At 41.8% G+C, this 17,323-nt stretch overlaps 1 protein-coding gene across 5 annotated transcripts in view; it reads right to left on the reverse strand.

Annotated features, from left to right (window-relative positions):
• dpp6a (dipeptidyl-peptidase 6a) overlaps nt 1-17,323 on the reverse strand; it is a 350,581-nt gene that overhangs the window by 87,053 nt on the left and 246,205 nt on the right. For all 5 annotated transcript variants that reach the window (XM_033638754.2, XM_033638755.2, XM_078162828.1 and 2 more), the window contains one exon: nt 17,182-17,296. In XM_033638754.2, the coding sequence (XP_033494645.1) occupies nt 17,182-17,296 (115 nt within the window). The remainder of the gene's footprint in view (nt 1-17,181; nt 17,297-17,323) is intronic.

Below are 17,323 nucleotides of genomic sequence, written 5' to 3' on the forward strand. Positions count from 1 at the left end.
GTGCTGTGACATTGTTGCCATAAATTGATGCAGAAAAGACACAAATTGGTGCACAAAGATTCACCAGAATGCAGGTAATGAAGTATTTCATGCTCAAAATTTCTTGGGGAAGGAGCCCCAGACCCTCCACTGTACCCTCACCATGCTGCTGGCGATCCCAGCTGTCATCCCTGTCTTTAAGAGGCTGTAGCAGGTTAAGTTTTAAAGCTAGAGTGAAGACACTGGTGTCAGATGGAACTAGAAGACCTAGGGAATCCAGTGATACCATGACCGGGGGCTAAACAAAGCTCCAAAGTTGGGCTAAATTTTGACAAGGAAAACAGGCTCCTTGATGTCTCACCTCAATATATCTGAATGAAAATGGGTTCTATAGGTATCCATGAGTCTCCACCTTACAGACATCCATACTTTATGCTAATAACATGCAATTTAGGACAGAAACCATACCTTTTTTTGCAAGCGGTGTAAATGTGTTATTCTTGCATATTGTATTTGAATATTTCTGCATACTGGGGTCCCTAAACAGTGTTGGAATTGCATAAATTGGGTCTGACCGGAAAGCTGAGCTGCTCAATGAGCCCAACTGTATTTATGTGTGATGTGCGTTTTGTGTCACCATAGTTGCCATTTCATTGTAGTGGGACATCCCTGTATATATAAAATGACCTATTGTGACATCTAGGACAATCACAGCCTCATGAAACTTAAAAACCACAAACTAGAGACCTCGACAACCAGAGGATGGATGGCTTTCATAGATATATTGACAATAGTTAGATTGTTCAAGAACACAAGTGCTCACTAAACATTGCAATTCTTACAGAAATCTCCAGATGTCAAAAGCTTTTGATACCAAATCACAGCATGGATTTTTCTATACTTTTCCTCAAGGTCTCAGTGTCTTAATTTGGTATTTTAGTGGGATTATTGACCATTTTTATCAATACCTGAGTTGTAAAAAATGCTTTAATTTAGCACCAAATTTGTGTAACAAAGGCATCAACCCAAAAGTTGCTGCAACATAGAAAGACACATACATGAGCATGGGAATGTTCATTATATACTTCCACTGTAATGTTCTAAGCCCTTACACACTCTAAACTTCACTACTTTTAATAGGTGCCTTACCAAAACTCAGTGTTCATTACAGATTTATGACTAGAAACTCTTGAGACACAGTATTGAGCAAATTAATTTTCAGCTTCCCAGCTTTCAGATGATGTATACCCACCACCAAATGCTGAAAAAACCCTATGCCCTTGTGTAATATAGTGGTGGATCAATCTGGGCCAAAATGCCAAGGCTGATTTTTTGTCCCAGTCCAGCCCTGCATAAACTGGACAAACCTAAATCATTAAAGGACCTCCAACTGCTACAGCACCACTGAATAAGTGAGAAGAGTGTTAAATGCTTCTGCGGCAAAGCCTAACTGTGACCACGTCCTCTAATTTTAATCTGACATGCACTTTGATCCGCCCGTCGCAGCTGTCGCAGAAATCATCTTTAAAGAGCAGACGGATGGAAGGAGGGGAGGTTCAGACAGAGTCTGGCGACATTAAATGACACTAAACGTCTTCCTCTTGTCATGTAAACACCATCACATTACACAGTGTTGGAAAAAAGGGTAAGTTTAATGTCAGCCATCAGATCAATGTGAGATCTCAACAACTAGATGAGATCATAAGAGTGTGAGATCTGACATCAGAAAAGTAGCACCAAAGAGCAACATTCACACTTCACTGACAGCCAGATGTCTCAGGAGGAGCTCAAATATCAATAAGAGATCATAACACCTTGTAAACTTGAGACATTTAACTGTGTGTGATTAATTCATTTATTATCAGCAAAAAAGAGAGCAAACCGATAGTTGTTGAACTTTGTTTTCATGAATTGACTTTCCAAAGGTTTCAACCATCTACACTGATAGACAGTAACTCAGTACATTTACTCAAATACTGTACTTTAGTACAACTTTTATGTATTTTACTTCAGTATTATCTTTTTAAACAACTTTATACTTCTACTCCACTCAGTGCCATGCATTGACATTTTATTTTTAATTAATTTATCTATTTCCACACACAAGTGCTGGAGCTTCTGCTTTACCAGCACCAAAGGGTTTCTTGAGCTTGAGGCCTAAGTACATACAGTAACTTTGTGCACAGTAATGAGCAGGGAAATGTCTGTCTAGCTTATATATGAGGTCTCTCAAGATCTTACTATACACCCCTAGCAGCTGCAACACACACACATTCACTTTCTACATGTATCATTTATTTATAACAGGCAACAACATCAAAGAACACAATGCCATACTGTGCAGGCTTTAGTGGTCTATATAATAACCAGTCACAATCAACAAATCTTTACACCACATTAAAACCCCCTGTTCATAATAATTAAAGGGATAGTGCACCCAAAAATGAAAATTCAACCATTATCTACTAGAGGGAGGCTCTGGTGAAGTTTTAGAGTCCTCACATCACTCGCGGAGATCCCAGGGGAGAGGGAGTAACAGCACAACTGCACACCTAATGGCTGACGGCGACCCAGATTAAAACGTCCACAAACACATAATTGAAAGCACAAAATATCTCCATACTGCTCGTCAGTAATGATCCAAGTGTCCTGAAGTCCTGAAAAAAAGTTGTTTGGAAAAAAACGTCATTTAAACTCTGTTTTTAGCCTCATTGTAGCCTGTAGCTCTGACTGTCTCTGTGTACACTGCGTTGAAGTGTGTGCGCTTGCGTGAGACCATGAGACATGGGCACCGCATTCGTGTGTGTTCACGTGCTTTCGCTGGTCTCGTGCTCAAGCGCGCACACGTGAGCACAGTCCACAGAGAGACAGTTAGAGCTGCAGTCTACAGTGAGGCTAAAAACAGAGTTCAAATGACGTTTTTCCAAACAACTTTTTATGTCGGGGCTTCAGGACACTTGGATCACTACGGATGAGCAGTATGGAGATATTTTGTGGTTTCAATTATGTGTTCTTGGAAGTTTTAATCTGGGTTGCCGTAAGCCTCCATTAGGTGGAGTTGTGCTGCTACCCACTTCACCAGAGCCTCCCTTGGCATATATGTGAGTAGATAATGGCTGAATTTTCATTTTTGGGTGCACTATCCCTTTAATAAATGAAGTAATAAACCAACCAATCTACCCTCCAAACCACAAGGTAGGCCTGTGTTCAGCTGCAACAATCACTCTAGGTGCTCTCCTCCTCTCACTTTGTTCTTCTCCTCTGTCTCTTTTATTAAATAGTAACATGTTTGTTCTTATAATAATCTTCTAAGTAAGCTTAAAATATTCTTGAAGAGTCCCACAGAATGGATGTGTACAGCTCCTCCTCTCCTCCTCTGCGCTCTTTACACACCGCAGCCCCAAACTGCGTGTCATTTTAGTTTAAATTAATTATCAGAGATGCAACATGGGAGACATAAAACTACATTTCAAACTGAGTTTTAGTTTAAAAAGACATGTGGAAGTGGGAATGCAATTCAGCATCTGTCTGTGCTTGCACCGGGCAGTTGGTGAACCTGAATCTGGCAGAGTGGGAGGGAGACTTTGTGATTTTACGCCAGACTAGCTTCTTGTTGTTAGTGGTGGGTTATTGCCTAAATTAGTGTGGCTATATTGAGATGTTTTAATTGTAGTTTCCTCAAGACAGTTTGTCTGTGAAGGTGAGTAGCTACTCAGGACCCGCACACCAACATCAGAGGCCAGGCAGCTGGGTGCAGCAAGAGACTGGAGGCTCCTCACTGACCTTGAGTAGAGACACTGCTTCCCAGTGGAAATTGCCACGACCAACCTCAGACCTGACCTTGTGCTCTGGACCCCTTCAATACGAAGCGTGTACATCATTGAGCTCACAGTGCCCTGGGAGGATGCTGTGGGCGAGGCCTATGAGCGCAAGAGGCTTAAGTACACTGAGCTGGCAGCTGATGCAGAACAATGGGGTTGGAAAGCCACAGTTCTCCCAGTTGAAGTTGGTTGCAGAGGTTTTGTCGGCCAGTCAACAACAAGGCTCCTCAAGGATGTGGAAATCTGAGGCCAGGCACAATGTCAAGCCATCAAAGCCCTGTCCCGAGCTGCTGACAGGGCCAGTCAGTGGCTCTGGATCAGGAGGAGAGACAACACTTGGGCTCCGAAATAACAACATGCTGTCATTGGGGGAATGAGAGGTGGAAGGGGCTAAAGTGGAGGGGGGCACACCTGGGATGCCAGATGATGCTGTTGGGCCCTCTGGAGGTGTCGTGGGCCTCATCAACGAAAGAACCAAAGAAGGAGGGTGCCCACCTGACGACCCCGGTGAAATCGTTAGCTCCTTCAACCATGTCACCATCTGTCTCACAACAGTGTCTCAAGGTATATGCAAGGATTGTAACACCTAGTCCTGAACTTGGTATGTGGTCAGGCGCAAGCTCGGCTCAGGGAGAAGGACGCCCCTGCCCAGGGAGAAGGACGCCCCTGCCATGCAGAGTCCCCAGCACTCTGGATCTTAACATCACATCCTGTGTATTTAAGACTAATTTCACAATAGTGACAAACAAAGCTGAGGCTTAGGGCAAACAGTATCGTTACCTGGCTGTCCATGAATGCATGAAAGCAGGTCAGGGAGATGTGATGCTGCTCCGCAGAGCACTTGATTTGCATGCAGCTGCCACAAGGGAAGTTGAAGAGGGAGGGACAGGGACTCTACTCAAATGCAGATGTCGGGCATAAAATAGACTTTTAAGAGAGAATTGATGCCATGGGCCAGATTTTAAAACTAAAAAATGAAATCATTAAAATAATTTTTAAAAACTGCCTGAAAAAAGGGCACTTATCGAGTTGGGACAGGAGGATGTTTACCTCTGTGTTACATCACCTTTTCTTTTTAAAACACTCACTATGCTTTAGGGAACTGAGGACACTAATTATTGAAGTTTTGAAAGTGAAATTTCCTCAAGAGTGGAAGAATGAGCCAAAACCTCAACAGAATACCATTAGAGATTCTTTATCCAGGAAGCGTCTTGAGGCTGGCGTTGTAAACAAAGGCTTCTCTAAGTATTAAATAAAATTCAGTCAGTGTGTTCAGTACTTCTTTCTTGTGTCATTCTACTTTATTGCACATAATTTTTATTGATCAATTTCTTCAACAGTGTAGTTTTACTGAGTTAATACCAACATCTGGTCTAATTTCATGTAAATAACTGCACTGGAAAGTTTGTGATGAAAAACATTATGACACGCTGAATTAATATTTGCCCCACTGAACGTCAAAAAGAATTTGCAAATCACTGCATCTGTTTAGCCAAGGTGACACGGTGATGCAGTGGTTAGCACTGTCGCTTCACAGGAACCCTGAGGTGGGGGAGCCCTTCTGTGCAGTTTGCATGTTCTCCCTGTGTCAGCGTGGGTTTTCTCCAGGTACTCCAGCTTCCTCCCACAGTCCAAAGACTTGCAGGTTAATTGGTGACTCTAAATTGTCTGTAGGTGTGAATGTGAGTGTGAATGGTTGTCTGTCTCTATGTGTCAGCCCTGCGATAGTCTGGCATAGACTCGTCTGACCGAATCCGACTCGAGATCGAGACAGTTATAACCATGTCCAAACCCGACCCAGGCCCGACACAGTTTGTTACCTGACATAGTTATTGTCATCATGGTTACAGCTCGTCTGTTTACTGTGGTCACACATGGACAGTGTGTAAATGACCATCAAAAGGCTATTGTTGCACGCAGTCAAACACGCCACACGCCAATGTGGAGCGGAGCCTGTGTTGCGTTCAGGCGTTGTCACGTAAATAACAAATTCCAGCACTTGAATAGGCCATAGCACAACACAGCAGCATGTCAAGTAGGCCAAAGCTGAACCGAACCAGAGCAAAATTTCTGATTTGTTATCCGAACCCGGCCCGACCCATCAGGTTCGGCAGGTCCCATCGGGTCCCATCGAGTCGCATCGGGTCCCATCAGGCTCAGGTTGGGTATCAACACTCTGGTCTGGCGACCTGTCCAGGGGGGTGTAACCCACCTCTTGCTCAGTGTGGTTATGGAAAATGAATGAATCCATCTGTTTTTTTTGTAGGTTTCAAACAGCATCCCAACTTTTTGGGCATTGGAGTTGTCTCACACTGACGAGCCATTCTGCTGCCTATTGAGTACTTTCACTTTTAATACACTTTGTTGCTAACACTTTTGCACCTTTACTTGAATTAAGTTTTGAATGCAGGACTTTTACTTGTCAGAGTATTTCTACAACGTGTTACTGCTCAATAAAAGATCTGAATAATTCCTCCTCCAATGAATGTTACTGACGCCTTAACAATTAGTAAGGTGCCCTTTTATCCCTCATCACAGGGTGCACATCTATGAGTTGTGAGCTGTTTATTCAAGAGTGATTTTCAGCTTTTCAGACAGTTTCTTTTCATTAGCTGAACAAACAAAGGGAGTTTGCACAGAACCTTCGACAGTAATTCAAAGTGTTTTACACAAGACATAAAACGGCATTATGACAAGATATAAAAACAACACGAGGCAATATAAAAATTCTCATAAACATAAACACAAAATGGAATAAATAAGAGTAAAAGACAGAAATAAAAGCACAAGAGAAAAACTATTTAGTATTTTTCAAACTTTTTTCCAATTTAGCTTGTCCTTATTCATTTCAGTGCACTGCCTATTATCTTGATAGTTAACTATTTATCATGACCTCTTAGATTCATCTCGCAGCTTCTTGTCGGTGTCCTGATGCCAAGGAAAATACTGGACTAATTAATTAATCCACTATATGTACAGCAGTTTGCTGTCTTAGTTTGGCTCAATCAGAACACACTGGCTGATGTTAAGATTAAAAATGGAAGTTTTTTTAAAACCATATGCTCTGGCTGTCATCATTTCAATACATCTTTTTCCCTTCTAAAACAAGGAAGCTGTAAGTATGCACAGTTTTCTATGAGTGATGGTGATGATATGTCATAAATCCAGTCCCCCCCATCCAGCAGTGCAAGTATGACATCAGTGACTGAAAAAATATCGTTGATAAATGAAAACTTTTTAGACAAAATTCAGAAAGCAAACAAAATGCGAGTTCCCTTTCTTTTACCAATCAAAGTGGTTTTAAATTGCAAGAGCAAAACAATGGCTTGCATCATTCTCGGAACGTGTGCGTTAGCTTTGTGTGAACAGCGCGCACGGCATATTGTGCCTAACAGATGGACAGGCACCGACTGATCCTCAGTTCCTCCCCGATTTCATCATGAGGGACAAAAACACCTTTGAAGGCATCTGCTCGGTGCATCACTTGAGTTTCGAGTGTGATTATCAGAGTCACCAGACTGTGTTTAGACTGCAGGGAGATGTAATAGTGCACATAAGTTGCAGCCTCCCATCAGATGGCGAGGCTTAAAGGGGATAAATAGTGATTTTATGATCAGTTATGGCAGCCAGATTTATGGATTGAACACAGAGGCAGTCTCGGGAAAAAATTAAGTTATATATGTGAGAGTTTAAAATTTTATATAAAGCACAATCTCTTAAAGTCAAATCCATTTTCTGTAGTCAAGTATGTCTTTATCTCTCCCTGGCATGAGTACTGTGATCATAGGCAGGAACTTTGAATTAGTCTGACAAAAGCCTACAGTCGGGCCCAGCAGGGTCAGCTCACATGAGCAGTTTATATGCTAATGTGACACGGCCTCTTCTCTATACAATAGAGTTTTGATCAAACACTGAACCTGACAATTCGAAAGATAATTCTCCATGTCTCCATCTGACTCACTCAAATAAAGTAAGTCTGCTGTGTTGACTACAAAATAATGGGTAATGCCATCTAATCGTATTGAGGTTTTGCAAGGGTGTCATTCTTAAATTAGGAATTCACCACCTGAACAAGCTACCTTTGAAATACAGGTCAATACACAGCTAAAAGGAGAGTAAATACTGGATGGAAAACAGCTCCAAATGAATGCTAATGTTGCTTAGTGTCTGCTAGAGGCAACTGCCTGCTAACAGGTTCGCCACATCAAAGTTATGAGTTCATAATATTTCAGAAATGTCTTCACAACTTGCTTCCCTGCCCTATTGCGGGGAAAAAATCCGTGATTGCAAGTTTAACCCAGTGCAAGCTTAACCCTAGAAACACGGATATGCTAGCTTGACAGAAACTGGGAGTCTATGGCATGTTAAAGGGTAAGAGCTTGAGTATTTGTCACATGGACCCTATTTTCCCATGTTATTGTTTCTAAGTGACTTACAGTTGTTGAAATTGGTCCAGTGTTAACCGACAGGGCTGCAGCCCGCAGCAGCGAAATATGCTGCAATGTAACCACTCCAGGCACGTTTGCATCGCCATTGTGCGTCCACTAAAAGTGTTTGTTTTTGCCACTGACAGGCTCAGATTATTAGTACAACTTGTGCAAAGGATCCCCACAGAAGAAGATCCTGTTGTTAAAGAGGAAGATCCTTTTTCTTTAACAAGAAGCAGCCCCGGAATCGCCACCATCAAACCCACCAGACTCCATTTAAATAAACAGTCATTTTACTTTGTATAGAGCCAGCATATTTGCACATCTAACTGGGTGAATTAAGAATTTATTTCAGCCAAACCAGAGTTAATAGCTATCTGCACTAATAATAGCTATCTTTTCAAGTCTTACTGGACAAATAAATAAATAATATGAAATAATGTTCTAAATAATACCTCTTCTGTATTAGAAAATCCAACTTTGAGGTCCCCGGCACCTTTATTAGACATAGAATCATATGTGCCAGCTTTGCACACGGTGCACTCAGCCTCCCATATATCCCGACCGGGTCGGGACGGTAAGTTGGGAATTTTTTCTGCAGTTCATCTGTGAAGCTGCACTTGCGCTTTGGCAACTTGGAAGCTTAGAATAATGCTGCGCCGTGGGTGTTGGAGATCCGCCAATAAGGCAGCCTCTTGGGGATTACACACACACACACACACACACACACACACACACACACATACACACAAGGACACACATTATCATCAATTTATAAACACCCCCCGGACGCCCCGGACAGGACGTGAAAAGTGGACATGTCCGGGCAAAAGAGGACGTTTGGTCAGCCTAAAATATAGAAAAATGCAGTGCACTATGAGTACCCAGATGGTGCACTCAAAATGGTCAAGAAGTTGAGTGCGGAACTATGGACACTTCTCGCCCTCAATGGTCGCCATCTTGGCTATGTAGCGGAAGGGGAGGGACCACTTTTCAAACTGGAAATGGCGGCCAAGGACTGAGTGACCACGAACGTCGCTGCATTGTACAAATACATGTGTTTTTCACACTAAGCACCACTATACTGTTGTCGGGTATAAGCCAGCTCTGTAATGATTTGTATCGCGAATGATAACGTGAATGCTAATGCTAGTTTGCTAACTAGCTAATTTGCGGTCGTCATTTCCGGTAAGTGCACAATGGCCGTGTTTGGTTTGAGACAACACTACACCACACACTACTGCACCAATGAGTACATAGTGCACATAGTATACTACATAGAAGTGTACTAATGGAAGTATGTGATTTGAGACACACCATTGGAGATTGTTGCAACAGTGGAAAGAAGAACCAAGACAGCACCTGTGAGTTTTATTTTGTTTCCAATGCCGTTGACTGCAGTGTGTTTTACGATGATGAAATTGTTGTTTATTTAAATGGAGTCTGTTGAGCGGGGCAATTTCTAGGCTGTTTCTAGTTAAACAAAAAGGTCAGTTTCTGTGGGGATAACAATCTGAGCTTGTCAGTGGCAAAAACAAGCATTTCTCTCATGGTTGTAAATTGACGCCGTGAACATGATGTGAGTGTTTACATTGAAGCCTGTTTCAGCCCTGCTGGCTGCAGCCCTCTCGCTCGATACAGGACCAATTTCAAAAATTGTTGTTCCCATTAGTCACTTAGACAAAAAAACATGGGAAAATAGGGCCCAGTTTGGAAAATACCAAAGTTACCCTTAACCACTTTCTTATTCAATTTTCGGATCACTCTGTGCACAAATGTTTCAGTTGGTCAGTTAAAGAAAACATAACATCTTACAACATGAAATAAAGCTCTCCATGCTAAAATGAAAGTGAGAGTTGAACACTGGCAAAAAATGAGGATACATCTTCTGTTAGTTGTAGTGATATGGGAAAAGATGCCAAATCTAGCAGAAGAGTAATGCAGTAGTGTACCGGAAATGACAAAAACAAAGTGATGCCATCCTCCAACTATTTTTATTTGATTCCAGCATTTTAAGACTCCATTTGTTTGAATTCTACCACATAAAAGGTCAGTTAAATAATAATCATAACTTTTCCCCCAGAATCTTCCTCCTGGCAGTGTGAAGAAGACTTTGAAACGGCATTTAGATGTCTGTGTTGGGAAATGCAATTCCCAGAAAGCTAAATTGAACAGTTAACTCTCTGAATAAAACACAAAAAATACAAATAATTGAAACAAATACATCTTTTTTTTTCTAAGGCTGGTGAATGTTCATTGGAGATTTTTTTTTTTAATTCTCACATCTTCTCCACGGCTCTGTAAGTTGGTACAAAAATAATGTGATGCCACAGAGTCAGAGACACAGCTGCATGCAGATGATCAGAAACCTGTTTTATGTTAAAATCCATAAACATGCATACAGGAGTATGAATAACACATTGCTGGATGGCAGTGGGAGAATGACCTAACTTAGCGTCGGCTTCATGCAACGATCTCTGTGACTGCTTACATTCGGCTGCACCAGATCAATGCAACATGCAATCCCCCCACAGTTTCAGTCTGTCAGTCAGCTTGACATCCCTCAGTCTGAAGAATACCCAGATGCCAATTGTGAACATCTGACCGAGTTGTATTGATGTAGAGAACAGAGCAACCTCTTAGCAATATGGAGCTATCAGTTACAGCAGACACAGGTTGTCAGAGAAGGAAAAGGAGAGCGAAACTCTATGTGGGTGTGAGTGTGTGTGTGTGTGTGTGTGTGTAATTGTGTGCATGTGTGTGAGAACAAAGTGGTTGTCAGGAGCAGTTAGAAACTGGCTGGCCTGTCTGGCAGGGGAACATCCATCAACGCACCCTCCTAACTGAGTGGAAACAACATGCTATCTCATAACTCCCCACATGAGCCGCACTGCAGTTTGAGTTGCCCTTGTTCCCAAATGTTTCTCCTTGATGTGTAATTACAGCAAAATACGTTGTTCTGAATGGCTGCTAGATTTAGCATTTTAATAAGAAAATTCTCCCCAAAGCACTTAAACAGTGTTAGAAAACCCTTTAGTGATATACCTTACACTCCTGGGCTCATTGGTGCTGCAAAAAATGCCCATTTTCCCCAAGAAACGTCTGTAATTAAGCCCTTTATGTCTTATTTTCTTAAAAGCAGTGAAGAGAATCTGCTTGCTCTAAAGATGGCTCAAAATCAACCTTATTATTTTGACTGTGGTGCAATTACCTGTATTTACTCTTTGTTTCAAGATCTAAATACCATAAAACTTCAGTTAACAACCCAATCACCACAATAAATGCTGGCATTGTGTGCACAAATAGGTTACATTTCTATGTTATTATGTAGCAGATACTTTGAAACTTTACTTACTTTGTGTTGCAATAACACTGTGGTTAATGTGTGGTCAGATTCAGGAATAACAAAACTTTTTTATGGTTAGGAAAAGATCATGTTTTAGCTTAAAATATCCAGCTTTGGCCAGAAAATCCCCGCTGGAAGCGCAGCAACGCCTCTGTGGAAAAACAACTGCTTTTGGCAGCACAATCCCGGCAGGAGATGCAGCAATGTCTCAGTAAACTAGAATTACCTCCCCGTGGTTGTATGCCTCCGCACACCAGTCAAGTTGCACTTACAGTTCACATCCATGTCTGTGAAAACATTACACACATCTTCCCCCAGCAGCACAGAAGACCTATACAATCAGCACAGGTTCAAGGTAGGCACCCAAGAAAAGTGTCATCAATGCAGTGTCTGACCAAATGTCTCCCCTTCTGTTCCTGAGATATGATGTTGAGTAATGGCCAGAAAATTGTTTTATGCAGAACAGTATGATGTCACAGTGAAGTTGACCTTTGACCTTTTGGATGTAAAATGTCACAACTTAATCATTATATCCTATTTGACATTTGTGTCAAGTTTTGTCATAGGTAGTGTTAGAACTCTTGAGTTTTGTCCAAAAACATGTTTTGTGAGGTCACATTGCATTTCATCTTTGACACTCGACCACCAAATTCTATTTGAAGAAATTCCCATAAGGTGTTTGAGATGGAAGCAAGGTCAAATTGACCTCGACCTTTGACAGGCAAAATCCAATCAGTTCATAGATGAGTCTGAGGGAATGTTTGTGCCAAATTTGAAGCAATTCCCTCAAGGTGTGCTTGAGATATTGCATTCACAAAAATGACACAGACAAAGTCACAGTAATCTTGACCTTTAACTAAAGACCACTAAAATCTAATCAGTCCATTGTTGAGTCCAAGGAGATGTTTGTGCCAAATTTGAAGAAATTCCCTCGATGCGTTCTTGAGATAGTGCCTTCATGAGAATGGGATGGATGGCCAGATGGACAACCTGAGAACATAATGCCTCCGGCAAAAAAACAACCACTTTATGTGGCACTATCCTGACAGGAAACACAGCAGTCTCTTGGTATAACACAACAGCTTTTCATGGCACTATCCCAGGTGGAAAAACAGCAACAGGTTGTTAAAAAACACCCATGGCTAAAAAGTTGTACACATGTACACATCCATGACTTGCAAGAAAACAACTGGTTTTGTTGTATGTTGGTGTGGAACAGTGGCTTGCAGCTTGGTCGTCACCTCACCTCAGTGTCATCCCATGCAAAAAATTCATTTCACACAAATCTTTTGCTCAGAAAAGATGGGAAATGCCATTAGATTTTCATTTAAACAAGTAGGAATACTGCTATCAGGCTATCAAATAACATATCAATTACAAATCATTAATTCAATCCAGACCTCATGCACAGAGATGGACAGAAGTTTTAATATTTATATTAGTATAGGTGATTGATCTAAGCAGCTTAGAAGTAGCTCAAGCAGGTGGCTGATGACTAGTGGGCTTTAAGAAGTTTTATACATCCACAGATCTTCTGCTTCACAGCGTCAATGGCAACCAGGCCCGGCGTCTAACTGAGACCTTGGATTATTTGTCAGAACTTGTTGCCCCACCTGGCTGGTAGAGAGGACTCAGCATTTGACTGAAGCTCAACAGATGGCAGATTTTATTTTACTTAAAAATTAATCTTTAGGGCTGAATCATAGACACAACTATGTACTTTCTTTCTTTCTTGTCTTTGACTGATGTACATCGGCTACATTTACAAAGAAAATCAGCGGTGCACATACAGTTGTGATATCAGTACCCTAAAATCAAGGCGTTCTTCCCACGCTTACTATTTTGTTCACAATCATACAGGAAGGAATTCATTTTAAGAGGCAGAGATAGCAATTTCTGCACAGACAGAGGCCTGAATAGACTGCATTGCCACACAGAATAGAATGCAATACAGCCGCAGCCTGCATCTTTGGAGATCATCATCAGTAGTCTGTGAAATACAATACCCCTCTCAGTGTTTCTTTCCTAATTTGAATACACAGTTTAGGCAAACCACATCATTGTTGTTTCTCCACACACACTTTTTCTTGACAGGAAAAAATAAGTTTAATGATGCTCCCTCTGTGTACGTGTATACAATGTACAAAAACTAGAGCCATTTACTCTGTTTTTAAGAACACTACATAAAATTCAATATCTATTATCACCTCAATTATTAAATCTGCACCATTCACCACTGAGATGTGGGTGCTGCAGCTAAGAAAGGAAAGATGTCTTAAATGCTCCTCATGGCTGCCCAAAAATTACACTCATATGTGGTTTTTGATTAACTAATTCAAAAACCATGGGCATCGATATGCTGCTGTAACAGCCTCCACTCCCCTTAGACGGTTTCACACAAGACTGTGTAACATAGCTGCAAGGATTTTCAGGCAAAAGAGCATTAGTGAGTCCACTGATGTTGGGCGATAAGACCTGGCTCGCAGTCAGTGTTCCAGTTCATCCCAAAGGTGTTGGATGGGGTTGAGGTCAGGGCTCTGTGTTCTTTGTGGACCTGATTTTGTGCACAGGGCCATAATCATGTCGAGACAGAAAGGAACCTTCCTAAAACTTTGCCACAAAGTTGGGAGCATGCCAAAGCACCAAAGACCAAACCAGGAAACCAGCCCCAGAATGACAGTACACAAAAGTATATGGACAGGGGTGTCCAGGTTGAGATAAATCATAGATATCAAATGGTAAATTCTGACAGTTCGCAAACTTCAAGTCTTTTAAGTGTCTTGCAAAAAGAGTAATAATCACTCAAAACTCAAGGTCTGCAGTGTTTTGAGTAGGAATTTGATGTGTTTGTGCTGAAAATACCAGATTAAAGATGCCTAACAACACATTTAAAGGGACAGTTCAACCTCCCCCCCTAAAAACCCAATACAATGGAAAAAGATGGCACTCAGCTTGTGGTGCTCAAAGCGCCAACAAATACATTTGAAAAACTCAACAGCAATGCCTCTTTCCAGAAATCATGAAATACACAGGAAATACACATTAGAGCATGGATACCCAACCCAAGCCCACAAGGATCCGAAAGGACCCCGTGAAACCCTACGGGCAGGACATGGACAAATATTTAAGAATTATGTTCGGGTATGGTTCAGGGTTGTCATAAAAAAGACAGATCTACTGTCTGTGTTGGGCAATTTATTGTTCAGTGCTGGGATTTGTTATTTATGAATTGAATGAATGTATTCATGTAAGTTTATATTAGCTAGCTAACTATGGAGGACATCAAACCTGAAGCTTGGTGCAATTCTCTCAGGGCATTCTGGCCAATTCAGCAGCAGTAAACAGAACTCTGGCACTGCTGCAAGAACCATAGAACTGCAGCAATCCATGGTGGATGCTATCCCCTTCTTCCATGAAAACTAACAAATAAACCATGATGGTTGGATTATATAAACAATTCAGTTGAGAGCAGTTCAAGAGGAGTCCATAGAGATGAAGACTTGACTTACACTATTCGTAAGACTGTATTGTATTATGTATTGTTTACAGCTGCTGATGACATTGTAGTGTGTGGGATGTGTGTGTTAAAACAATCTACATAACACAATGCCTTCTGACAGTCATTAAGGTGCCACGTGTAATCACAGTATACAGGCAAGCTGTGACCCTCAGGCTGAGAATCATCAGAAGAACCACAGTACAACATTATAACAATACTTTAGTCACAATACAATGTTACTGGGTTTTTAAACATTTTTGCAGTATACTGAATATTGTGATAACTTATTAACTTATTAATCAATACTTGGTGTCCATGTATCGATACAATATTTACACACACATTATTTTGACACTATGCTGTATCAATCCCCCACCCAAGGTAACCATATTAGCGTGACAGGAACAAACTTAGGGTTTAACTACATTAACTGCGTTGGGTTTGAGTCAAGCTAGGTTACGACACATTGGCCTGGGACCGTGTTTGGACAGAAATATGTGGCCCAAGCTGCACTCTAATCTGCAGAATCGTTGTCGGTAGTTTCGTGTTGCAACTACTTTCTTTCCAAAATTTTGAACTACACTGAGCAACTGTATCATCTCGCAGAAGGAACTCGGCAACTCACGCCAAAACAATCTAGATTCATAAATGACACTACCGCTTTTGATTTAAGGGTAAACTGTCCCTTTAAGGTTAGCCTTTTCCTTTAACTTTTTAAGTACCAAAAGAAAAAAATCTTCCACTCTGTAGAATCCAGGGATTCAATTAACAGTTCCATCCCGAATATGATAACCCCAAGACGGAGAAAAATAAACTGTCTTTGCTCAAAGAAGCCACTGTCCTTGAGGGATGATTTATGGAGCTGTTTTATCCTGAAGCTCATCTCAGATGGTCAGGATACTCAATTAATCCACACCAACTTTCAAAACTACATCTGATGAGGCCAGACCATATTCTAATATCCCTAAAGCCTCTAAAATACCACATATCATCTGCAAGCAGCCTCTTTAACGGGCAATCTACTGGAGGCCCCACATTGGCCGCAGGAACCCAGCTTGTGTCGAAACTTGGAGCGGAACAGTGGTTCTACTCGAGCACACAGATTCAACGCGGGGGGGAGGGACGGATTAGGTCGAAGTACAAGCTGCAGACACCACCTGCCCCGGCCTCCACTTTCTGACTCCCGCTGGCCCGCCATGTTTGGAAGTGGCACATTTAACAGCTCTGGTTCATCTGAGTCCGTAACACACACCCCGGGACAGGAACAGGTCACAGCCAGGAGGTGACAAGGCGTTTTAGGCCTCGCTGCTTTGGCACCTGCTGCTCTACACCGGCGATATTTTTGCTCTGACACCTGCCTAGATCTCTAAAGATTATGTAGAAAGACACAGCATTGAATTTATTTTACATTAGCAGACCCTGCATTTCCACCACGCCCCCGACATCCTCTGAAACATTAACTGCAATTGTCTGCGACAGAAAATCATAAACAAGGGCACAGTGATTACTGTCTTTGTAACTGAATTATAGTGCATACACATCGGCAGTTGTATTGACTGATTTGGCTCTGGCAGCGCATAAAACCATATCAAGGAGCTTTATGAGCCTGAATTTCAACAGATGGCTTATTGATTAAACTTTCATGTAAATTTGCAAACAGAACACCTGAAGGTCACTCTGATATGAAACTTAAAATAACTAAGGGAATTGTAGAAGTCCAAAATGTGTGTGTGCAGGGGGAAGACAGGCTAAGTGAAGGAGGCATATGGAGACTGCATTTATGAAGAAAGCAATGTTGCGCAAGCTGACTTCAATGAGGTTTACTGACCTTCACTAAACGACTCCGTTACAGCAAGAAAGAGCGCCCATGTGGAAGATAACTGTGACATTACTGTGGGTGACACAGCAAATATTGAGAGCATGGACCACACACAAGGACAGAGATACTGACATACGCACGTTATTGTTTGCATTGTTCGTGGTGGGATTGATTGTGAAACCTAATGGGCATGTCTGTGCATAATAATAGCTGTGTAAACAGAGCGATGTGCGGTGTATGGTGTCGTGACCTCCCCCCACCCCCACTCCCCCTCATTCTGCGCTGTGTACCTGGTGTCAACAGGATGACGGAGGTGACGATCAGCGAGCAGATGACCAGAATGACAAGAAGGGCGATCGCTATTCCCTTCCAGTTCCTCTGCGGAGGGTTACTGCCCACCAGCTCCTGCAGGGAGAGACAGAGAGAAGGAGA

This window comes from Epinephelus lanceolatus, chromosome 20, assembly GCF_041903045.1.
Source record: "Epinephelus lanceolatus isolate andai-2023 chromosome 20, ASM4190304v1, whole genome shotgun sequence".
NCBI lineage: Eukaryota > Metazoa > Chordata > Actinopteri > Perciformes > Serranidae > Epinephelus > Epinephelus lanceolatus.